The sequence below is a fragment of the Mauremys mutica genome, chromosome 20 (genome assembly GCF_020497125.1).
Source record: "Mauremys mutica isolate MM-2020 ecotype Southern chromosome 20, ASM2049712v1, whole genome shotgun sequence".
NCBI lineage: Eukaryota > Metazoa > Chordata > Testudines > Geoemydidae > Mauremys > Mauremys mutica.
This window is the reverse complement of record NC_059091.1, coordinates 3,021,463-3,045,331: the sequence shown is the minus strand read 5'-3', so window position 1 is coordinate 3,045,331 and position 23,869 is coordinate 3,021,463. Positions and strand designations below refer to the sequence as shown.

The window sequence follows — 23,869 nt, the reverse complement described above, 5'->3', positions numbered from 1 at the left end:
ATGCAAGCGGTTACCCCATCCACATCTCACCAGAAAGTGTCTTAATACACTATATACATCTTGTGCCACCCACTTCATCAGAGGGGAACGTAACTTGTGAGTAAGTCTAATGCAATGCAGAAATGTAATGCTCTGCCACTTGTCAGACATTCTATCAGGACAAGAACCAACACTTTTATACTGGGAAGTCACTGTTCAGAGACCAGTGTGAACTCAGCACAGTTAATTCTGAAAACTACAACTGCATCACACAACTCACTGCAGTGTTGCACTGTGGCCTGGACATTTGCACTTTCCCCAGTCACGTCTTCAGCAAAAAGTGATTTCTATATTCAGTGGATGATTCTTCTCAGCCAGGCCATGCAACTGTGTATTGGGAAAGGGCCCAGAAAGCCAGCCAGAAGAGGGCTGAATGATGCAGGTCAAGTATCTTTAAAAGTCAAGTTACATACATGCCTAGAGATCACACAGATTCTGTTTTAAAATAGTTTAAAATGCAACATTAAGAAAAAACATGCTGAATTCCCAACCAAACCTGGTTTTGTTTATTGTATGCCTGCTACATTCAACTACAAAGACCAGAACCAGTCCAGAACGTGAAAGCTCAGGGCTACCACCCATATGGATGAGACCTTCATTCTTAAGATGGAAAACTCTTGAAGACTGATAGGAAAGCACTCCTGCAACACCAGGAAGTAGTTGTGTCTGGAGGTCTGCGTCCCAAGCTCCAACGTTTCTTTGCTCTGCTTTGCAGCCTCAGTAGCAGCAGAGAAGACATCTACTTAGACCTCTGCCTCATCTTTCTCCTTTTGCGCTTCAGCCTGAGAAAGACAATTTTACCCCATCAGAGAAAGAATATCAGCATGGTAACAAAGCTATCAGACATTCCACAGCAGGCAGCCAATCTGGTTAAATGGACTTTGAATGAGTCATTATCAGGCCAAAAAACTTGTGTGTAAGAACAAGCATGTCAACAGTTTTGGAAAAAAGTTGCAGTGTGCCATTTTTAAAGAGAATGACAATCGCGCAATGTCCACCACCTAACTGCTGCCTTGTCCTAGTGCACAAGGACCCCAAACTGAAATTACCAGAAACCAAGTAACCTATCCACATTTCTGTGGACAATGAAATAGAAGACCAACAAGGACAGCACCTTCAGTAGAGAGGCTAGATTTAAGCCTATTCCTGCTCGCCTTTCCAGAGTTTTAAACTCAAGTTTCAGATCTTATTTAAAAGCAGAGCAGAAAACGAAACTGCTAAATACAGTAACAAATGCATGTTTACTCTGTTTGGAAAAGGAACTTTGCATCTTTGCTACAGTGTTTTAATGGCTTCTTTTAAACATATACAATAAGACTTGTGTAAACCCAATGTACTAACTCCTACAATAAATTTGGTCCATCATCCTTACCTGCCATGCCTAACCCAGAACAGCTTGTTACACCAAAGCTGGAAAATGCCAGAGGAGAGAGGCAGTTTTAGCTCTGAGCAGGCCTGGCTGCTCTTATACTTACACAGAACTGCCAGATGAGCTAAGAAATAGTCACTGGAAGTAAAATAGGTTTAGTTCTGCACCCCCCCACCCCCACACTCAAGAAAAGCAGTGTTTACAATGCTGCAGTCTATTAGAGGTTTAGAACAGCATACACCACAAAGCACTTCACATGCATCCATGTTTCTTTCGTCACTCCCCACCCTGAAGCAGACTTATCACCGTTTTACAGATGAGAAATGGAGGCACAAAACACTTACCCAAGGTCATACAAACACATGTGCAGTAGAAACAGGAATTTAACCCAAATCCTACTACAGAACTTTACCTCCTACACCCTCCTGCTTCTCGTCAGTTTAGCCTGCAAACTCTTTGTGGCAAGGCCAGTGTCTGAGTTTTCACAGGGTCTAGCATAGTGGGCTCCCAATTTCAGTTGAGGCCTCTAGACATGACAGAAATAAACGTATTTTAACTGTCATCAGTTAGCCTGAGGGATGTGGGATGCAGTGCTAACATTAACACACCCAACTCCCCATTTACCAAGTCTGATCAACCATCTTAGCCAGGCCCGTTACTACATTCCTACAGGGCCCAGCACACAAGATGTAGATTTTATACAAAACAAGTCACGCAAACCATTTACATCAATTAGCATAACAACCCGTTGGGCAAGCCTGGCACCCAACAAGCCTGGCACGTCCCCGGGCCCAACAAGCCAAAACAGACGCTCACATACCTGCGCATACGCTTCTTTCGCCACTAGAGGAAAGAGGGGGAAAAACACAAGAGTCAGCAGCATATTAACATCAGGCTCAGCCTCCACCACGTCTCCACGCCCCCCGTTACCTGCTGCACTGACCAAATGGTGCCCGAGGGGAAATTAAAGGCAGCAAACCTCACCCCCCCCACCCCGCGCATTTCTATGGGGCTTTACTGCTGGGTGCTAAGGACAGGGCTGGGGCCCGCGTAACAGTGGGGCCCGGCAGACCTGAACCCGCCTCCCCCATCGCCCCCACGCCGGAGGGGGCCGCTCCCCCGATGCCAGCCAAGCAGGGGCCGGGGGGGATCAGCTCGCAGCCCCGAGCCCCGCCCCACGTGGGCGCAGGACGCCACAGGCCGGTGCCTCCCACGCGCGTGGAGCGCCCGGGGCACAGGGCCTGGGACGGGGGGGCTCCCCCCGCAGCACGGGCCTAGGGGGCAACCCCCCCTGCATCCGGGGACCCCGCGAGAGCCAGGCCCCGCCCCCTGCCCCGGGAGGGAAGCGCGGCCCGAGGCCTAGGAAAGCCCCCCCCACAGCCCCGCTTCCTCCCGCCGGGCCGGGCCCCCTCGCCCCACACCGGGCTCCGGCCCCACCCACCTTCGCTCTCATGGCGGCCCGGGCTCAGTGCCCGCGGATGGCGGCGGATGGCGGCAGGAACCTCCGGCCTCCGACAAAATGGCGGCGACAACAGCCGAGAGAGAGCAGCCCGTGCCGCTGGGCCCCCTTTTATAGGCCAGTTCCGGAAGCGGGTGGGCGGAGCCGGAGCGTCACGGAGGAGCCGCGCGCGCGCGCCCCCTTCGCGGAGCATGACGGGAGGTGTAGTTTCTCCCTCCCCCGAGGCAGCACGGGAGTTGTAGTTTTCTCCCTCCCGACCCGCCTCCATTTTGAATACAAATCCTCTGAGCTGAGCCCAGATAGGGGGCGGGGTGAAGACCGCAACTTCCACGGGGGGCCGGGGTGGGGGAAGACCCAACCCCCCCAGCTACACCCCAGGGGTCACTTCCCCCGACACACAGTGCACGTGCCCAAGTGTTGGGTGTGCGACACCGAGGGCCCAACACGTGCAAGGGCACCCGCGCGTGTTAACACGAGAACGGCCGTACGGATCAGACCGGCTCAGACCAAGGGTCCTGTCAGGCGACAGCGGCCAGCGCCAGGGGCCCCAGAGGGAGTGACCCTAACAGGGAATCATCCAGTGACCCATCCCCTGTCGCCCATTCCCAGCTTCTGGCAGACAGGCCAGGGACCCCGTCCCTGCCCAGCCTGGCTAGTAGCCATCGATGGACCTGTCCTCCATGAACGTCTCTAGGTCTTTTCTGAACCCTGTTATAGTCTTGGCCTTCACAACATCCCCTGGCGAGGCGTCCCATAGGCTGACTGTGCAGTTGTGTGAAAATATTCTTCCATTTGTTTGTTTTAAACCTGCTGCCTATTCATTTAATTGGGTGGCTCCTAGTTCTTGTGTTACGAGTAAATAACACTCCCTTATTTTCTTTCTCCACACCAGTCATGATTGTATAGTCCTCTAGCACATCCCCCGAGCCGTCTCTTTTCCAAGCTGAGAAGTCCCAGTTTTATTAATCTCTCCTCATACGGCAGCCGTTCCAGCCTCCTTGTCATTTTTGTTGCCCTTTTCTGAACCTTTTCCACTGTATGTTTGTTGAGATGGGACAACATCTGCACACAGTATTCAAGATGTGGGCGTCCCGTGGAGTTAAATAAAGACCTTATTGTGACGTTACAGCCTATATGATTTTACACAAATATGCTAATGAGTGAATATAATGTAACTGGAATATGCTTCATGCAAAAGGCCTCTTGTAAGGTATCATTGCAAAGCTTGTGATCATCCTGTTTGTATAAATGTATCACTCTTGTAACTGGAACTAGAAATATGAAATATGACTCTGAGGGCCTATTGTAATCATGCAAAGTGTGGGCCATTAATGGTGCCTTGGAATCTTGATGACTCCCATTAACCAGGACAACTGACTGGCTGGCACTGTCTGCAGGCAGGCTCCCTGTGAGTCAGGCTGGGAGGAATGAAGGCTTGAAGTGACATGTGATCATGTCACCTGAACTGGAATCCATCTTTAACCAGGTGTCTTTCCATTGAGGCGCGGGTGCGAACCCAGAGAGGGACAAAAGGATTAGACATAGATTTGCGCATTTTATTTTATTTTGCTTGGTGACTTACTTTGTTCTGTCAGTTACTACTTGGAACCACTTCAATCCTACTTTCTGTATTTAATAAAATCACTTTTTAGTTATTAACTCAGAGTGTGTGTTAATAGCTGGGGAGCAAACAGCCGCGCACGTCTCTGTCGGTGTTATCGAGGGCGAACAATCGATGAGTTTACCCTGCATAAGCTTGATACAGGGTAAACCGGATTTATTTGGGTTTAGACCCCACTGGGAGTTGGGCATCTGAGTGCTAAAGACAAGAACACTCCTGTGAGCTGCTTTCAGGTAAACCTGCAGCTTTGGGGCAGGTAATTCAGCCCCTGGGTCTGTGTTGGAGCAGACAGGAGTGTCTGGCTCGGCAAGACGGGGTGCGGGGGCCTCGAGCTAGCAGGGAAAGCAGGGGCAGAAGTAGTCTTGGCACATCAGTTGGCAGCTCCCGGGGGGGTTTCTGGGATCCAACCTCTCACAATTGTATTTTCTGTCTTCTCTCTCCCTTTCCTAATGAGTCCCAACGTTCTGTTTGCTTTTTTTTTTTTTACTGCTGCTGCACATTGGGTGGATGTTTTCAGTGACTCCAAGATCTTCTTGAGCACTAACAGCTCATTCAGCCCCCAGCGTTTGATACGTAGAGTTGGGATGATGTAGTGTAGTGTAGCTGTGACAGCCGGACAGTCAACAAGCTCCTGCCAATTCACCGCTTTGCCTGGCAAAAAGCACCGTTGACTTTGTTACATCTCAGAGCATTTAAAAAAAGCAAAACCTGTCTACACCATTCTCCCCTCCCCACCCCAGCCCTCAAACACCACAGCTCACAGGACAGCATCGAAAACAGCGTGATGTCCTTCCATTTGTGAATCTCCAAGCCCTTTACAAACCGCCCAGCAACCCATGGAGATGCGGCATTAGACCTATTTTAGGAGTGGGGAAACAGACTTGCCTGACCCATGTCAGAGCGAGGGAGAGCCAGGAATATACCCCACAAACTCGTCAAACTCAGGCTGGCCAATCTACTACACGAGACATGGCAACATCGGCTCCCTGAGGGCCACACGGCAGTAAGGTGACAGTAGCGGAGGTAAGAACCTGCAGCTGTGTCAAGGCATTTGTGCCACAACTCACCCCCACTGATCGTGGAGCTGCTGCCAGCTGGGGCTTGGAACAGACTTACAAGGCAGCTGAAGATCCGAGTGACCCTATTCAGACTGACCTCCGGGATATGCCCCAAAATCCCCAGCATAGGGCCGCTTGCTTTCTCCACCCCCATTTCTGGGGATGCTTTAACCTCACACCATGAATGGGAGCAAGGCACTGAGCACTTGCTGCACCAGAATTTAAAGGACAACTGAGTAACTGTTTGGGCACTAGGATCAGACCCCACCAGAGGGTCGGTTCTCATGCTAAACATCCCACGCTCTGAATACGCCCTCGGGGATTCCTTTGCCTCTTGCCTGTGGCACAGCCAGGCTGGCGCACCCTCACCAGAAGCTATGGTGCTAAAATGACCTGATGACTTTAGCGCTGGAATTTGAAATGCCCCAACTCCCTGGGACCAACCCCAGCAGGTTAACTAGGCCCTTCGCCCTTCCAAAGGAGGGAAGGGGAGTTTCAACACCCAAACCACTCTGGTAGGGTTTGGATTTGAAGGGCCAAGGATCCCTGCCTTTGGCAGAGCGTGCTGTGCTCTGTCCAGCCGCCTCCAGCCCAGAGGTGGCTGCATTTCAAAGATGCACCCCAGGATGCCTTAAAACCTTGTAGGGTGAAATGGATTGCAGAAATAATACAGCCCACACTCCCTTCCCCGCCCGCTGCAGCACCACAGACCCCAAAACAGCAGACTCATTCTTCTGTCCAAACAGCAGTGTCACTAGTCAATTTTATTTGGAAAAAAAATCAGTTACAGAATATTTCTTGGGAATTCTGTTTCAGACTTTTCACAACCAGAATGGTTTTTCTTGTCTCAAGAGGTACATCTTTTTCCAACGTTATTTAAAAGTAAAAATAGAAAATTAAATAAACCTCCAGCAAGTCGTAGTGGTTTACAAATCAGAATGGTGAATGAGAAAGATTAGCCCTGCCCTTCCGTTACCGAAGGCAATAGACAGTGTATTGCTTAGAAATGCTAAAATGTTCCTCTTCAGGAACAAGGCAGCTTTAGTTTCCCTTAAGCTCATGGTTAACCTTTGGGAGCACCTAAGCTAAGCCAACCTGCGACAGGCGTGTGATGGCAGCTACCCTGCATCCCTTCAGAATACAGCCCACGTATCTCTGACTACCCAACCCCCTACAAGAGCTGAACACAGGTTAGAAATGGGAGCAGACAGTTCGTAGACAGATGGAAAAAAAATCTCATTGATTTCCTTTTATTGACGTAAACTTTGGTAGCATTTGCAAGGTTCTTTTTTTCTCATTTAAATTTTCAAACTCAAATACTGCCAAGGAAGCACTTGCCCTGCAGAAACGCACAGGTGCGCTCGTCAGAAAGGGTATCGTTAACAGGCAGGCGGCCTCCCACGCCAGCTGCAGTAAGTGCTTTAGACAGAGACCTGGCTGGATAACACATCCCCCACTCAGAGCCGTACAATTCAGCCGGACAGCTTTAAAAACAGACACACCATAGAAAAGAGATTCCCAGGGGTGAAGCCTAGCCCAGGTCTGCTCACTTCTGCAGCGTTTCCCGAATTCTTTTATGGCACAGAAGGGCGGGTGGGGAGGAGAGGGGCATTCTTCTGAACAAGCCGACTGGATGCGACATAAGCAGCGGCAGCTGTTTTGGTGTGTGTGGGGGGAGAATGCTGAACCGCCCTGTGATGCTGGGAAGGTAAAACCGCTGGCGGGGTGCTGACGCCAGACGCCTCTTGCCCTTAGGAGTGGTTTTGCAAGGGGTTAGTGGAAAGAATGGCTCGAAGCGAGTGCTTCCTTCCTTACGTTAGGACAGTCTCAATTAAAAACAAGCTTATCACACCTGTGTATTAAAACCAGCTTAGACACAAACCAACACAAGCCAGAACTCAACAGGCTGAATGGTCTACGGTCGGGGGGGGAGAAATAAAATTCAGTATGACTATCCCAATTTGAAATATACAGGCTAAAAAAGGGGGAAATTCCACACCAAGGTAACAGTTTTAAGTGGCAGAGAAACGTCCTTGCGGGCAGGGGAGCACTGGGGAGCATCCCGGCTCCCATAGCACATGGCGCTTCTCAGGCTTCAATCGGCTGGTTGTCAGGTGTGACCAAAGATCCCCCCCCACCAAGAGGGGTCAGAAATTCCTGAAAGGGAGGAGGAGGAGGAGGAAAGAAGAGCTGTCTACACTCCCTCGCTCGGGACGGGACGGGTAGTCACTCACCTCTGGACCAAGCACGAGTAGTATCAAAGGTTAGAAAGAGTGGGGAATAGACTAGTTTTTACTCCTGGTTTTATTATTTTGGTTGGTTGGTTGGTTGGTTTGAAGCAGTCTGAAGTTGCTGAGCGAATCCTCCCTCAGAGCAGAGTCAATCGGAGCTGCTGTTGTCAGTGGGAAGTCCAGGCTGTCTGTCACTGAGGGTGTAAAGAGACAGACAGCACTAGATTTTTGTTTCTCATTTTTTGGGGGAGCGTGCGAGAGACTCGGGTGCTACATGAGGGGAGCTGGAGCCGTTCAGTCGCCGGCTTCGTTCTCTTCTGCTGTTTCCCCCGTGGTGGCGTTCTCTGCGTTCTTAGATGCCTGCGGAAACGAACCCAAACCGGGATAAGCGACTCTGCTTCAGAGGGGAGAATCGCTAACTAATTCTGGAGAGAACCCGGAGACACGCAGACCCACAGCACCCTGGAGTCGCCCACCCTGCAATACTCCGTTGTGTCAGGGCCACCCTCCCCACCCCCCCAAACGCAGTTCAGCTCCTGTCGGGAGCACTGGGCATCTCCTCCCTTCCCAGGATCTCTGATGTTGGTGCAAGAAGAGTTCTCTCCTGCCACCCAGGAAAGTCTCGTGAAGCTCCCCACCTTATCAGCAATACCAGCCGGTCAAATCTCAGCTGAGCTAGTTCCTTTCCCTGCTGACATCTCCCAGGGTGCAGCTCGGCCTGGGTACCTGGCTACAAACCACTGTGCCTCAATGACTCAAGATCAAGGCGAATCAGTTTACAAGCAGGAAAACAGCCTCTCTACCTGCCACTGCTGCAAACTCACTCTGGGATCTGAGAGGCATGCTGGGTGCTTTCTGGCCGGCCCGTGGTAAAGATTCTGCTGACCAGATTCTGCTTTCAGTTACACCTGTGCAACTGCACTCCAGACAAGGGGCGGTAGTCACCCCCCGCCAGTGAGCAAACAGAATTTGGGATGGAGCAAATAATCCCACTGACAACACGTGAGCCGGAACAGAATCCCTCTCCCTCTTCCGCAGCCGTAAGAGCTCTGCTAGGCTAAGAGGAGTCAAAATCTCTTTTTGCTAAGGTCTGAGTGGAGAGACTGGAGTCTCCCAAGAGGCAGTTAACCCGTGCGTGTGTGAGATCCAGCCATTATGAAGTGACAACTAAATTACCTTCTTCTTCTTCTTCTTCTGGGTCTTCCGGCTGGCGGAGCTTTGTAGCAGTGCCTAGGAAGAGGAAGAGAAGGTAAGCAGCCGGGACACACATGTTTTCTTTGCTCTGACTGCGAGTAAAGGGAAATGCCAATGTAGAAAACAAGCCTTTGCCAGCTATAAGGGAACAGCAGCACGTCCTGGGCAATGACACTCGCCATGCGCAGCCCCTCTGAATCCCCACGGCCCTGCAGGAAAGGACGACACACCCATGACCAAGCAGGTGCCATTTGTGGCCCAGGCGGGAGACTTGGGGGGAGCCTGCTGGAGATCATGTTCCTGACACAACCACCGAGAAACCGGACTGCAACTCCTCTTTGCTCTGAATGCTGCTGCCACCTTCCCACATGTGCAGAGCAGCGCATCAGAACCACGCCCCAGACAGCTCCAGCTGGCTCCGCTTTCTCCTCAAACCTGCACTCTGTCTCTGCCGGAGCTTGGCCTCACAGCCCTGCCTTACAGGGGGTTCTACACATCCAAACAGCCGAGCGAGAATAACGACCAACCCACCACTGCGAGGGGACTGACCAAGCTGCAGTCTCCTACCGACCCGCGTGCCTCACGCACCCCCTAAGGCGGTGAGCTAGGTCTTGTTTCTGTGACTCGTGCGTTTCTATGCGCTCCAGGGAAGCAAACGCGTTTCCTTGGACTGACCTTCAGTTCTGCATCCTGAACCTCAAGGTGGGATTTGTAGCGCTCCGGCTCGAAGGGGCCGCCGGTTATCCTCATGGGGCCGTTGGGCATTAGAAGCACTGTGAATTTGAACTGGGCGACGAACTCGCCTGCAAAGCAGGAATCCCGGTTAGGGCCACCACGCCGGGGGAACAGCGCACAACCCACAGTCCACCTCGCTTCCCTGCCGTCGCATCCGCCTGGGACAACCAGGCAACTGCATCTGCAGCGTTTCAACGGCGGCCCTCCCCGCTCAGGGCAGGATCGTTCCTGAAGCAGGTCCTCCTGGCTAACCTTTAAGTGAACCAAACTGATGGCGCGTCCATCACCAGCCCGAGGAGATTATCCCCCATGGACCAGCAGATCTCACCACCGGGATTGTTCTTACACCAGACCTGGCAACCAAGGGGCTAAGAGCTACTTAGCGAAGAAATCTCCTGGTTCCTTGGGAGCAGGTGTCGGCCCAGCACCACCCTCCAGGGACATGGCTACAGCGGGAACCTGTCTGAGCAGAGCCCCGGGGGGACCAGCCCCTGTGCTCTCCTGCAAGCCCCCCGTCCCTCCAGACTCACCTTCCTTCTCATAGAGGACATTGAAAGGCTGGAGCAGCTCGTGTTTGGCGCATTCCACCACCCCCATCCTAGCCTTCTTCTCATCCTCAAACGCCCTGCGAGAAAGGGAGAGCGCCACGGACCTGAGCTTCTGCCTCTCGCTGCTCTAAGGATCGCACAACCGACGACCGTTTTCAGCAGAGGAGGGGGAAGCCCTGCGAGCCAAGTTACAGACCCAACCCTGCTGCCTAACTTCCCACTGCGGGGTTGGCTGGAGACGTTACTCAGCCATTCCCCGACGAGAGGCCAGCCTGGCTGCGGTGTGTGGCTGGTGCAGGATGGCTGGCAGCAGGTGCGCAGATGAAAGCTCAGGAAGGTAATGGAGCAAAGTGAACGCAAGGCGTTAGTTTAGAATCCCAGAAAAAGCCCACCGCTCTGAGGCACAAATGGAGCATTAACCTGGGAGCTAATTTCCTTTTGCGAAAGTGCACATCAGTCAAAAAAGGGGGCTTGGAACTACCCCTGTGTCCTGACACAGCTTTGACTCTTCTCTGTGAATACGACAGAACTGGTCCCCTTGTATTTCAGCAGCAACCCCCCGCAAAGGCGCAGGAGGGTCTCAATCCCCTGGCCAGGGTGAAACATCAAAGTCTATCACATCCCCTCCCTACGGCTTGTCCAGCCGCAGCAAACCCCGCCATAACAGCACCCTCTGGGACAGAACAGCTGTCAACAACCAGGTGAGGGCTCTTGCAAGGCCCCTATTCTGGGCAGATGGGGAGGCCGTGAAAGGAAGGAGAGAGAATACCTGAGAGTAAATGGCATAGTGTCAAAGCGCCTCTCCACCTCGCTGAAAAAGGCACGAGAGGTTTTCATTTTCAAGCCATACTGCTTGGAGGGGTCCCTTTTGTAAATGGTAGTTCTCTGGCCAGCATCCTTTGCCTAAGAGAACACAAACAAGATTCAAACACAACCCAGACGCTAGCACTGAGTGCATGCTGGGGCTTCAGTACCGCCACAGGGCTTTACACATACACACAAATACTCCCAGCCCTCCCCAAGAGGGCTGCATTTTACACACAGGGAAATGGAGACCCATGGAGGTGAAGTGACTGCATACAGAGATGGAGCCTGGCTCCCCATGCCACACTCAGACCAAGGGACCATTCTGAAGTCCCCATGGGCATAAAGTAACAGCAAGCTGAAGGACACTCACCTTCCCTTCCCCGGTGCTGACAAGCACGTCAATGGCGTAAACTTCATGGACCTCAAACTCGGCTTTTTCGTGGTCCTTCCTAGGTGGGAGAGGTTTGGCGAGTGAGCAAAGTGAGACATCTCTACAAGGGAAAAAAATCCCCCTTTGCCCTAGTAATACTGCTGTACAGAGCTGGGGTGTGTGGTGCTTTACACAGCAATTAGGGAAGCTTAATCAAACCAACACACAGGAGACAGAGGCAAGGCTCCATGGAAGTGCTCTGCAGCGGTTCTAGAGATCTGCTAGACAACCATCATTCTGGAAATTCTTCGCTGCCCCAGCCACCAGCGCCAGCTTCCATCATTGAGATGGAAGGGACTTCAAGAAACAAGTTTATTTTTAATCACTTATGCTGTTTACTCTGCACTTCGCTCAGCCTAGAACACAGACGGGTCATTTTCACTTCCAGTACGTCTTGCATTAGCTCAATGCTAGAGAGGCCGGACTGCAGCTTACAGATCAATTTTCACTGAAGATATTTAAACAAATGTCATGGAAACTTTTCTAGTAACATTTATTCTCTGTTATTTGTATGGTAGCACTTGGGTGCATTAGGCATGGACCAGGGCCCATTGTGCCAGGCACTCTACGAACCCCAAACACAAAGTGGCCTTTCCAATGTACGTAGTAGATTTTAGATTTTAAAAACCCCAAAATCCTCAATGTTGGGTCTAAATAACCAGAACCTCTCCCTGAAGGCAAGGGAGGAGCTGGTGGAAGCGAAGAGAAGGAAACGGGTCCAAGTTGTGACTGAAAATGGCAGCCTATGAGAACTAATTTGATTGGGTTCAATCTAGTTCACACCATTAAAGCAATCCACTGTCACAGCTGGGAATAGCTGGCGAGTTTGCTGGCCGTTGAAGAGACCAAGGACTGACTTCGTGTTGGGGACACTTTCTAAAACGACCAGCTGACTGCACAGGTGCCAGCGAAAGGTTTAGGGGGTGTAAACCTTCAGTCAATGCAGAGCATCACAAATTACCTTAATGTAAGAAAAAATGGAAGACTCTGGGCTAACTAACACCCACCCAGCCAGGCACCACAGGCCAGGACTAGAAAAGAGAGGGGATTCTCACTGCAGGTCTGGTCTCACACCCCCTCGCAATGCTGCTGATAGAAGTGACACTCCCGGAGAGGAGACTTACTTTTGCTGGTCTGTAGGGTTTTGGATGATGGTTTTCTCTCCATCAATCACGTGCTGTTTCAGCTGGTGTGACAGCATCCCTGCCAAGTTAGGAGAATCCATTAGCACCTCAGAGCTGCAAACCAGCTACCGAGTGACTTGCATTATTAACGCTCCAAGAAGGTGCCCATAAGCTTTCTGCTATAGGGAGAACAGCAAAGCTAAAATTTGAGACCGTTTGCCTTTCTACCACCACCTCAGCTCAAACGGCTTCATTCACGGAGTTACACAACTATTCTGTGACAAAGCAAAGGTCCCCACTTTAAAGGGGTAACTGCATGTCCTAGGTCCAAGGCACAGCCACAGATCGATTCCTTTGTACAACTTCCAACTCCCAGCACAACAATCTAACCACTGGACCACACCGGCTCAGCGGTAACTCCAGGAGGACATGGTCTAAGCCCCCCCTAAAATCATGCAGCATGTGTTTTAAACAAGCCGACATTCTTCTTTTCAGTCTCTGCAGCCTGGGACATCAGCTACCAGGAGAATCAGCAGTTGCATGGGGATTACCGGCATCCAATGTCTCTGAACGACGCATTCTTGAGCGTCTCCAGGGACGCGTGGAGGCAGAAATGGTTTTGCCAGTGTTTAGATTACTTATGTCCCTCCTGCACAGTCTAGCTAATGGGGCATTCAGCAAATATTTTTGGGCTTAACTCAGCCCCCTGTCTGCTTTGCAGTACATGTTACAATTCAGATTTACCAAGGAAAACCAAAAGGCCATTCCTAGTCTGCTTCCCACGTCACCAGCCACAGCAAGGGAACTAACAGGTCTCCATTTTGGAAGGACTGCGGCCGGTTGTGGCAGAGATCACCGCTGAGGCAGAAAACGGCTCCATTTGTTTTCATAAACCAGGTCCTTATGCTGCTGTTGCCAGTGACTGGATAATTAAGGCACCCGACTGTTTCCAAAACAGTGGCTGCTTAAACTCCCTTGACAGCGTGAGCAGCCGCCTCCTCACTGCAGCCGAGGTGATGTTTTTCTCCCTGAGCGCGGAGCAAAGCATTGGCGAGACCTACCCAACATCCCACGTAACAAACAGCCCAGTCTTGGAACTGCAGCTCTCTGCAGCGAGCGGGGAGAACAAGCCTGCTACAGTATGTCCTGGGATTCAACTGATTAGTGGCGACATGATTTGTCGCTGAAGTAACTGACAGCTACATCACTACGTGAGCAAACCAACAGGATAACAGAACCTGTCCAAACATTTGTGTTTATAATTTTGACAGATAATTTCCATGTTTATATTTAAGCATTTACTTTCCACTTTTATCCATTTAAATGTTCACAGCTGCAGGAGTTTATCGGGAGGTCAGACAACAATTATTTAATGATGGTAAAAAAAAAACCCCAAAGCTTATTAACCACTAAAACACAAATCTGTCAACATCACATGTCCAAACACACAAAGTAACTGTCCTTAAATCAAACTCTAAGTCAGAGGTCCCCAAAGTGTGGGACATGGGGGGGCAGGAGCACTACCCAGCCCCTCCCCACTCCTGCTCCGGTCACACCCCCAGCCATGTCCCTGGCCCCACACCAGCCACAGCCCCACTCCAGACCGCCCCCAGCTGCGGCCCACTTACCCTTGTCCACGACCCCCTCCAAGACATTCCATGTGTGCGTGTGCACGTGCGCGGACAAGGGTAAGGGAAGTAGGACCCTCAAAAGTTTGGGGACCACCCCTCTAAGTTGTCCCGCACCCCTTTCCTTTCTTACTTTGCCAATCTGTACATTCCAGTTACCCACCAATGAACATTTTTTTGGTTGGTTTGTCAGCATACAGTGAAACTAACCCTTCCAAAGCTAAACCTAACTGAGAACTGTGAGCTCAGCTCCCAGGCACCTTTTCAAACATTATGGTCTGATTTGTCTAAGATGCTTCCAAAGGCAACTTCCCACTCGCCGGTTCAGAACGGTATTACTGAGAAAACGCCAACCAGTTAACGACTGACAGGAGCCGCTCACACTTACTGCCTTATAGCATCGTTCAGCAAAGGATCCCCAAGCAATTTATAAACATTCCCTCACCTACACAGTTAAACATCTGCATTGTACCAACAGGCAAACTGGAGACACGAAGGTTAAATGATTTCCACCAGGTCTCACAGGGAGCCTGCAGCAGGCTTGGGGGAGAGTGCACCAGAGTCCTAATCCGTGATAGACACGGAGCCATGCTCATAACAATTAAATGCTTCCCAAGGTTTTGAATCGAGTAGGCCAGGGCTCCCTGGATAGGATTGGTGCACCTCTACTTCTCCTCTGGCTATCACTTGCTCTGAGCTGAGCAAGGCCTTACCTTCGATAGGTGTGCAGTTAAATGAGTGTGCTATTTTGTTCCAGGCGTCTGTCACTTGTGTGTTCTGCGGGAGTAAGAAGACAGGAGAACAAGTAAAGATTTTAAAATTCAAGCCACAGACACACCAGAGATTTCATCTGTATTCTGCAATGAAACCAGTGCATTCTCTAACTGACCGGCTCCTGCAACATCCCCTGACATTTAGGGAGCTGAAACAATCACAGGTTGTGTGTTATTTCATACCCACAAAAATGACAAGGTAACAGCAAAAATACAAATCCAGAAGGAAAAAAGGGTATGTTTTGTTTTGCGCTATGGCAGTGGTCCAACGTCCACACGGCGCTAGGCACTGTACACACACATTGTAGGAGACAGATCCTAATCTGCAATGTGGATACTACTAGGAGAACCCAAGCATGGAAGAAAGGACTGGAGCATTATCCCCATTTACAAACAAGGAGCTAAAACCCAGCAAGATTCGTTCACTTGCCGCAGGTCACCTAGTTAGTCAATATGGAAGGGGGCTGGTAGCACGGACAAAAGGAGAACGTCAGCAGTGTCTGAGAAGTGTGAACCCCAAGGACAGAAGCGTGCTTTAGGGTCCCAGCGGAGAGGGTTCTGAGGAATGGCATGAAATCAAGACCAAGAAATTTAAGCCAATTATTAGGAAACATTCCCGAAGAGCGAGCTCTATTAGAATGTGACAGGCTCCCAAGGAAATTGGTGCAAGCCCCATAAAACTTGTATTTAAATGATAAGCCCTCTGAGGCAGGGACTTTTTTATTCCATTTGTTCAGCACCAGGCACAACGGGATCCCAGGCTACATTTACCGCTTCGGTAATACAAATAAATAATAATAAATAAGCGAAGGACGACTGTGCACTGAGGAGAAAGGATGGGTTAGAGCTTTGCCATCTTTAACTTCTAGGATTTTATTGCTTCTCATTTTGACTGGAAGTTTCTCACTGGAGAAACACTGACTTTCTCCGGAACTTAAGGCACGGTGATACATGCCAATTGACCTCGGTCACTGGGCCACCACCTTGATGGAAATTCCACTGTGAAAGAGACTAGCAGAAGCTAGTCTATTCCTTGGGTTTCATACTTGGCTGGAGAGTGAAACCTGTGCACATCCGAAGTATCTGCAAAACCCAAGATGCAGGTCACAGACACAAGCCAGCAAGTGTGACAGGTTCACTCCCTCTGGTGCTCTTGCTCACCACGCCTCAAACTGAAAAGCAAGCCACCAACCCAGTGAAACAAGGTTCATCTGCTCCTTCCTGGAGGGCATCTGACCAAGCAGTCTGCTGCCAGTGACTCGTAACCCTTAGAATGGCTCAGAGTGCTCAGCTGTCTTCAGGGAGGGATGACAAGCAGTAGCACCAAGCCCCTGTGTAACAATGGCTTCTTCCCAAGTAGCGCTCAAAGGCTGCTGGCCAGTTAACCCTGCATACAGCATTACAGCCACAGCAACTCTCCGCATAGCTCCTGCTCACCCCAGAACGCGGCTCAGCTGGCTATGGCCAGCTGGCTGTAGCTTCCCCACTGTTGATCCACCCCTTTCAGAGAAGTTCACAGCTTTCTACTTCTACACGTACGGGGCTGCAGGGCAAGGGTAGGGTCTGACTCTCTAGATACACCTGGGAAACACCAAACCATTCTCACCTGGTTTCCGGGTTTTACCAGGCGCAGGGCAGCTTCCGCACAGAGGTGAGCCGCCTTGACGACATCAGCTTTACGACCCGTCACCGGGGTTTCCTGAAAAAAGTTGCCTGTTTTTGAAACATGTCTTTTCTCCGCTCTCTAGGATGAATTCTGTGCTAGTGGGAGCTCCAATCCTGACCCCACCCGTAACACGGCAGGACGCCCTTCCCTCCCTCCCGCTTTGCTAACCAATCTCAGGCTAAGCATGGAAGGGACCCTGAGGAGAGGGGAGTTCAAACTCCCCAACCTATTCAGTCATCTCCACTCTGTCAGAGGGGCCAGCTACTGCCAGCTGCAGCTGAAATAAATTTAAGAACTGAAATGTAAATGGCAGAGCTACTGCCAGGAGCGCTGTGTAATGGGTCTGACCCCCCAGAACTACACAGGACAAAGCCCTGGAGAGCGTCCTTTAGCAGCCAGGAGCCTGGACAAGATGAGATCTAAGGGCTCTTTTCCAACTCCGCTTTCTAGCATCTAGCCCTAGTATCAAGTCAACATGTTCATGAGAGAACCGCTGCCCCCAGGAGCTTGTCTATGATTCACTAACATCCTCCTCCAAGGGCTACAGGTAAAAACATAGGTTTAAACTTTGCCTACATGAAAAGTTTATTCAAATTTTACACATTTTTTCCCCTAGGTGGCATTCCCTGAATGCTATTTGCGTACGTGACTTCCCAACGCCATGACAAATGGTCTGTGCCATCAACCACCCACGTCCTGCAAGCACCTCCACCACCACACACCAGGCCTGTACATGTCACACTGCCCCTGAGTAAATACAGCCACTTACAAGCCAGTGTGCTGCAAGTTCAGGCAGGAGAAGTGTGTAGTGGGGACTGGGTCCTGAGGCCATCTACCTTGCTGTACAAACCACCTGAGCTTAGAGCTGCAAAGGTGAACACAGCAGCCTCCTGTGGTGGCAGAAGGACCATGATTCTCGACCTTAGCCAGCAGGCTGCAGCAAGTCCAGTTTGCTCAGTCTGCTCCATGCACCCAGGACACTGTCCTCTCAGACTTTCACCACAGATCAGCCGGTAAGTGCAGTTCGTCTGCCACAGCTCAGCTAACATTTGATTTGTTTCACATGTGTTGTGTTTGATCTACTTTAACGTTCAAACAGTTCAGCATCCCGGCTTTTCTAAGGTGAATAATGATTAATTGTTTTTAAACACTGTTTCTGTTAATGTTCTCCAAACTCATCGATGCACAGACTTCTGCTCTGCTGCCAGCGTCAGGTGCTCTCTGCAACCAGGGGCACTCAAGCGTGGGCTTTTATATCCTGCTTTTGCGGAACCTCGCCTGATGTGAAAGTAGCGTGGGAGAGCTCTCTGCTCAAGCCATTGGCAAGAAACCTACCTTCGCTGCATCGACGATAAAACTGTGCGCTACATTCGCTATGAAGCCATCCACATGGACTCCCAGGTCACTAACACAAAGAGGAAAAACAGGCTTAGTTGCAGGCAGGGCCTCGTGGCTCAAAAACTTCTTTAAGACCTCTAAAGCCATTAGCGGAACAGGGTATGTTTCAAACGCATCACTTGCCTGGCCAATACTTCCTAGGGTTAGCCAGTTGGTAAACACACTTACCAGATCAAGCAACAGTAAACAGCAGAAGCCAACATTTAACTCTCAATAGCATAGCTCAGACACTTACATCTTGACCAAATCTCCGTCTTTGAGGATATAATCCTGGTCACTCTTCAAGGGGGAGAAGTGGCAGACACAGTTATTGACAGATATACTCGTCGGGAAGGCAATACCTATGAACAAAAGGAATAATGGTGAGATCGCACCTGTGCGAGACCCGTGTGCACTTTGGAGATACGGACCCTGCCACCATGTACTACAAGATACCATGCAGGCACCACCCCATGTTCCATCACACAGAGCAGCCAACAAACGATCTGCACTTGGGTCCAAACGCACACGTGATTCAAAGCCCCAACCTGCCGCTCATACATGCAGGATACAACCAGGAGTCTAGTTTGTTAGTCTCTTCTGATGCACCAGAGAATAAAATACAGAGCTGCACTACCTCATGCTGTGACCTGGGCAGCTCACTCAAGCTAAGCCGGGCCTGTCCGTGCCCAAAGAGAGAGCTCTTCTCAAGAACAGAACTCCGCTCGTTTGGCGCGTGTGAGACTTAAGCAAAGCTAAAAGAGTCACTAATTCTTATGACATACAAGTAAGGAGACAGAAAATCAATTGAGACCACAAGGCAATATGGTCTGAGGGTCAGAGCACATGAAAGGAAGTCATGAATTTCAAAATTCTTATCTCAGCTCTGCCTATGACTAGCTGTCTCCTATTCGGGGAAAATCAAAGCCTCGAGGGTGTTTGTCTCCTCCGCTGAGCACCTGCGAGCGGCGGAGGACTGCTGAATGGTGTACAGTGCTTTTAAAACCAAAGCACTAAAGTACCAACATAGATCAGTTGGGGTTTGACGCTGATTTTTTAAGCATTGTTCTGTGCTCTGGGCACAGCCCTTTGGCCAAAAAACAGAACAAACGTTTGCTGCGTCTCCCAGCGTCAGACCAACTCCAGCCCAGACAGACAAATGTGGAAGAACTGCGTTTAAAGCAATCGTCTTTCTCTCAAGAGACCTCAAATATCCAGGGCCAGGAACCATGACGCTCACCATGGCACTTTATCTAGCCATGGAAATCGTGTGAAAATTACAGACCAGCAAGTATGGTAGACAAGGCATTTGTCTCCAAAACAAATCTAGTTTGTCTGAATGGGCGTGGCTAATCCAAGCGTGAAACTCAAACTACCCAGTGCTGTGTGGTAGCTGCTGTAGACTGTTCCTTAACAGAAAATTTGGGGTGAGTTTTTTTTGGGTGAGAGTGAGAAGCATGAAGCCTGGAATTCAGCTTTCAGAAACAATCTTCATTACGCATTTCAGTAGTTTCACTGTATGGTGTGATGGAAACAAAGAGAAAAGGAAAGAGCCCTGCATTGAAAAGGGAACCCTTGAAACTGTACTTTACCTTTTTTCATTTCTTTCTCCTTCTTGAAGATTTTGCCAGTCTCTTCCATGATCATGGCATCCCCTTTCTCACACAGGCCGAGAACAGACCCTCCAGATTTAGCTGCTTCAACCACTGCACGCAGGACCCCTGGGTTCAAACACAGAGTGTTGAATTTGAAATGGATGCGTTAACTAAAAACAGCCAACAACTTTAAAAAAACCCAGACCCTTCATAGATGACAGTGCTGCAGGAAGGATTAAAATTGGTGACAACTTTTCACTGCGAGTGAGTACACCAAACATGCACAACTTTGATTTTTTTATTATCATTTTTTACAACTGGCATCTATGGACTGACTCAGGAAGTCCAACAAGCACTACCGTGCTCTGATTGCAAGAACATGTGTGCACATCGCTGTGCTAGTCAGGGGCGGCTCTAGAAAATAGGCTGCCCCAAGCAGCCGTGCGCAGCGCCGCCCCTTCCCCGGTCCCGCGGCGGGTCCCCTCTTCCCGCGGCACCTGTTGAGCTCCCGCAGGCATGCCTGCGGCAGGTCAACCGGAGCCCGGGACCAGCGGACCTGCCGCAGGCGTGCCTGCGGGAGCTCAGCCGGAGCCGCGGGAAGAGGGGACCCGCCGCAGTCATGCCTGCGGCAGGTCCGCTCCTCCCGGGCTCCGGTTGACCTGCCGCAGGCACGCCTGCGGGAGCTCAGCCGGAGCCAAATGCCGCCCCCCAGGGAAAGGGCCGCCCCACGCGCCTGCTTGGCGCGCTGGGGTCTAGAGCCGGCCCTGGTGCTAGTTCACATGAAGTGTTGAACTGCAGATGCCCTTGAAATGTCAAACACCTGTCCACTCCCACCTACACACACAGCAAGGTCTGTTTAATAAAGGAGTCAAGTGGAAGCAACGCTGTTCTCCCACATTCCTTCCCTTCAGAAGTCAGGGCTATAGAAGAGGTTCAAAAATGACCCAGGAGACTGTGTGTGTCACACATCAAAGGAACAAGGGCTGCTATTGTGGGTTTCAAGGACTATTATATATCGTTTCTCATTGGGACAGGTCTCTTGGCATCAGAGTTGGCAACAGCACAGAACAAGTGCAGCTTAGCTACCTACATTAGTCTTACACTTTGCAACCACCTTCCTGCAATTGCACATAGAAGCATTTCAGAACTAACCCCTTGCTTCCTTTCATTCTTCCTAGCGCGGCTACTTCATAGACAGTGTGCCGCACCCGAGATCACAAAACGTTATAGTCCCTAGTCACAACCCATTGCATGGATTTGGTTATGGAGGTATTATAGTTTTGCTTTTTGAGCGCTTCAAAGGGCTTTATCAGGATGCTGAGATCCCATCACAGAATATGTTTTCTCTCTTTTTATAAATGGCTAGAAAAGATTTGATGAAGTACTCCAGCGTCACACCTGTGAACAAATCTTGATTGCCTTACTCACAAGAGCAGCCCCAGGGAAGTCTCTGGGATTATTTGAGGGTGACCAGAAAACAGGTTTGCGCACTAGCCGCCAGTATGTACAGGCACTGGGAGCCAGGGCTTTCCTTCTGTTCCCAGATCTACCTCTGGCTGTATGCCATTACTTCACCTCTGGGCTTCATTCCCCCTCCTTCCTCTGACCAAGTGGGATAATTCTTCTTGGGAGCTGTGACGCTTACCATTTTGTAAAGTGCTTTTAGATCCCTGGATAAAAGGCATTTGCTCAGAAATATTTTGCACAATTTCTCCTACGTGGTGGAAAGAGCCTAGTTAAGGAATTAAGTCAAAAAGCTTATGCCCAAATAAATCTGTGGGTCTTTAAGGTGCCACAGGATTCCTCCTTGTTTTTGTGGACACAGACTAACACAGCTACCCCCCGATACATAAACTGTGAATTTGGAAGTGGGTTTTTTAAGTATATCTAAAAATCATCACAAAAAACAGTATTTCTGGATGCCATCATGTTGTGAAGAAGGGGCGGCATGAAAATATGAAGTGTTAAAATTCACACAGAAGCAAAACAAATGGCGATCAATATCCATTAGGGAATGGAAAAGTTACAAAACAGTTTAATAGCACTGGCCAAGGAACATCTATTAACTGTACTTTGTACTTATACAGTGCCTCATTCCATGAATTAAAAGCACTTTACATCATTAAATACATATACTACGTTGTCAAGAAATCAAGAGAAAAATCAGGAAAATGTAAAACCTTGTAACTATTCTGGATTTTGAATGTTTTACCTGTGACGTACAGAAAAATACTGTGACCATTTTACTTTCCCATGAGGAGTGCCCCCTACATGCCATTAAACTGATCAGAACAGATTTAACTTTTTTTAGTACAGTTAATGTTAAAAAAAAGTATATAATACATAGCTTGAGAAAAGAGCGTCTGTACATCTGGGTATAGTGCTTAGATTATCCACAAATACAAAGCTGGTTTTTAAAAGTCATATGACACACAGAGTACATAATCAGCAATAACGCAAATGTAGGTGAATAGATTTAACGATACAGTTTAGATATTAGAATCCAAATACTCGGGTAACATCACTCATGAACCGTCGTACAGAGATTTGGTTGTGGAAAGCCAAATCTATCCGTGAGTGGAGCGTGTCCCTCAGCAATTGAGAATTGGGCAGGTTGGCCACGAGGAAAGGGTTTCTAGGCACTACATTCTGCCTAGATCCTGGCGTTAAATCCAGCTTGCGGAGCCTCCCAAGAGGACACAAGTTTACACGTGACTGGTAAGAAACCCACTCAATCTACCTCACTGCCCCTGCCGTGACAGCCTCCGCCGGGCCCCCTTTAAAGGGGGGGTTCAATAGGGTGATTGCCGAGGGCACCAGTGAAGCAGCTTCAGCCCAGCCGGGCTGTTCGGCAGCTGTCACTTGTCCCCGGAGTTACTGGCCGCCACCATGGCCGGCAAAGCGAACACCTGGGAAAGGAAGAGGGGCCGGAGGCTGAAGCGGTTTTAAGGACGGACCCAGCGGCTCGTTGGGGGTCTCGGGGCCGGGCTGGGGGGCCCTGCGGGGCGCGAGGCGGGCACCCCGGGGGCTCTCCGGCTGCCCCCCGCCCCGCCAGGGGCCCGGGAACAAAAGCCCACGCGGGAGGAAGCGGGCGGGCTGCGGGAGCCGCACATGGCAGAGGCGCCGCGGGACCATGTGGCGGCACTTCCCGGCCGGGGCTCGGCTCGGCGCCGCGCCCCCCCCCGGCCTGGCTGCCCCCCCCCGCCAGGCCTGGCTGCCCCGGGGGGGGCTGGGTACCCCCCACACTCCAGCTGGGGGGGGCGCGGCCTGGCCACGTGCTAGGGGCGCCCCAAGATGCGGGGGGAGGAACCGGGCCCTCCCCGGCCTTACTTGGGGGAGGGGGGGCCGTGCCGGCGGGGCCCCCCCGGAGCCGCGTGGGGGGAGGGGCGGGCATGGCCCGGGGGGGGGCGCTGCCTTTCCCCCATGGGGGGGGCTCAGGGCACCTCGGGGGGACCCAGCCCCCCCCCGCGCCGCCGCCCCGCGCGGATCCGACCCGCCCCGCCCCGCCCCGGCCCCGCACTCACGGTTGGCGATGTCCCCCCCCATCTTGTACTTGGTCACCACCAGGTCCTCGGCGATGGTCAGCTCGGCCGCCTCCTCCTCGCCCGACATGGTGGGCGCCGCCCGGGCCCGGCCTGGCCTGGCCTCGCCCCGCGCTGGAACCGCCGCCGCCTGAGGAGAGACCCGGCCGGAGGGAGCGAGCGAGCCGGAGAGAGCGCGGGCTCCGCGCGGGGCACGCTGGGGAGGCGAGTCCCCGCCCGCTCGGCCGCCGGACTACGACTCCCGGCAGGCGCCGCGCGAAGGGGAAGGGGCCCCGCCCGCTGCGTCGGGGGACCACGGCTCCCGGCATGCAGCGCGCCCGGGGCGCTCTCGCGCGAACAGGGGCAGAGTCGCGTTTTGCGAGATGGCGGGTGGGCCGGCGGGTCGCAGTGCACGCTGGGAGTTGTAGGCTGGGGTTGGCCTGGACTACAAGTCCCAGCGGGCTGAGGGGCCCTTAGTTAAAGAGGGTTGGAACTGGAGGGGCTGCCCTAAGGGTGGGAGGAGCACCCCTAGGGAGGGGAAGAAAGGGGGCACGAGGGGGGGACGGGGGAAAAGGGATTCACCCTAAGGGGGAGGGGCAACCTCAGGGGAGGGGGAGAAAGGGGGTGCCCCGAGGGGGAGAAGGGGGCACCCCACGTGGGGGAGGCACAGGGGCTCCCCTGGGGAGGCTGAGGG

At 51.5% G+C, this 23,869-nt stretch overlaps 1 protein-coding gene and 1 long non-coding RNA gene across 2 annotated transcripts; both read right to left on the bottom strand.

Annotated features, from left to right (window-relative positions):
• Positions 1–518: 518 nt before the first annotated feature.
• On the bottom strand, positions 519–2,987 carry LOC123354011. The gene is made up of 3 exons (XR_006574595.1): positions 2,850–2,987; positions 2,229–2,251; positions 519–821 (listed from the first exon to the last, which is right to left on the bottom strand). It is a non-coding gene; the product is annotated as an uncharacterized LOC123354011 (long non-coding RNA).
• A 3,294-nt stretch (positions 2,988–6,281) lies between these two features.
• Positions 6,282–23,371, bottom strand: PA2G4 (proliferation-associated 2G4). The gene is made up of 13 exons (XM_044995526.1): positions 23,179–23,371; positions 19,652–19,780; positions 18,316–18,421; positions 18,018–18,087; positions 16,623–16,715; positions 14,957–15,020; positions 12,616–12,694; positions 11,432–11,510; positions 11,024–11,157; positions 10,237–10,331; positions 9,647–9,774; positions 8,954–9,007; positions 6,282–8,137 (listed from the first exon to the last, which is right to left on the bottom strand). Exons 1-13 carry the CDS (start codon positions 23,264–23,266, stop codon positions 8,072–8,074), a joined length of 1,185 nt encoding a protein of 394 aa, XP_044851461.1. The 5' UTR covers positions 23,267–23,371; the 3' UTR covers positions 6,282–8,071.
• Positions 23,372–23,869: the final 498 nt, after the last annotated feature.

What these genes read in the sequence shown, in the direction of transcription:
- PA2G4 (XM_044995526.1), bottom strand. Translation starts at nt 23,266, where the DNA reads ATGTCGGGCGAGGAGGAGGCGGCCGAGCTGACCATCGCCGAGGACCTG. An exon ending in TCAGCACCGGGGAAGGGAAG is followed by an intron (nt 11,158 to 11,431) that starts GTGAGTGTCCTT and finishes GTGTTCTCTTAG; the next exon opens with GCAAAGGATGCTGGCCAGAG. An exon ending in AGAAGAAGAAGAAGAAGAAG is followed by an intron (nt 8,138 to 8,953) that starts GTAATTTAGTTG and finishes TCGTTTCCGCAG; the next exon opens with GCATCTAAGAACGCAGAGAA.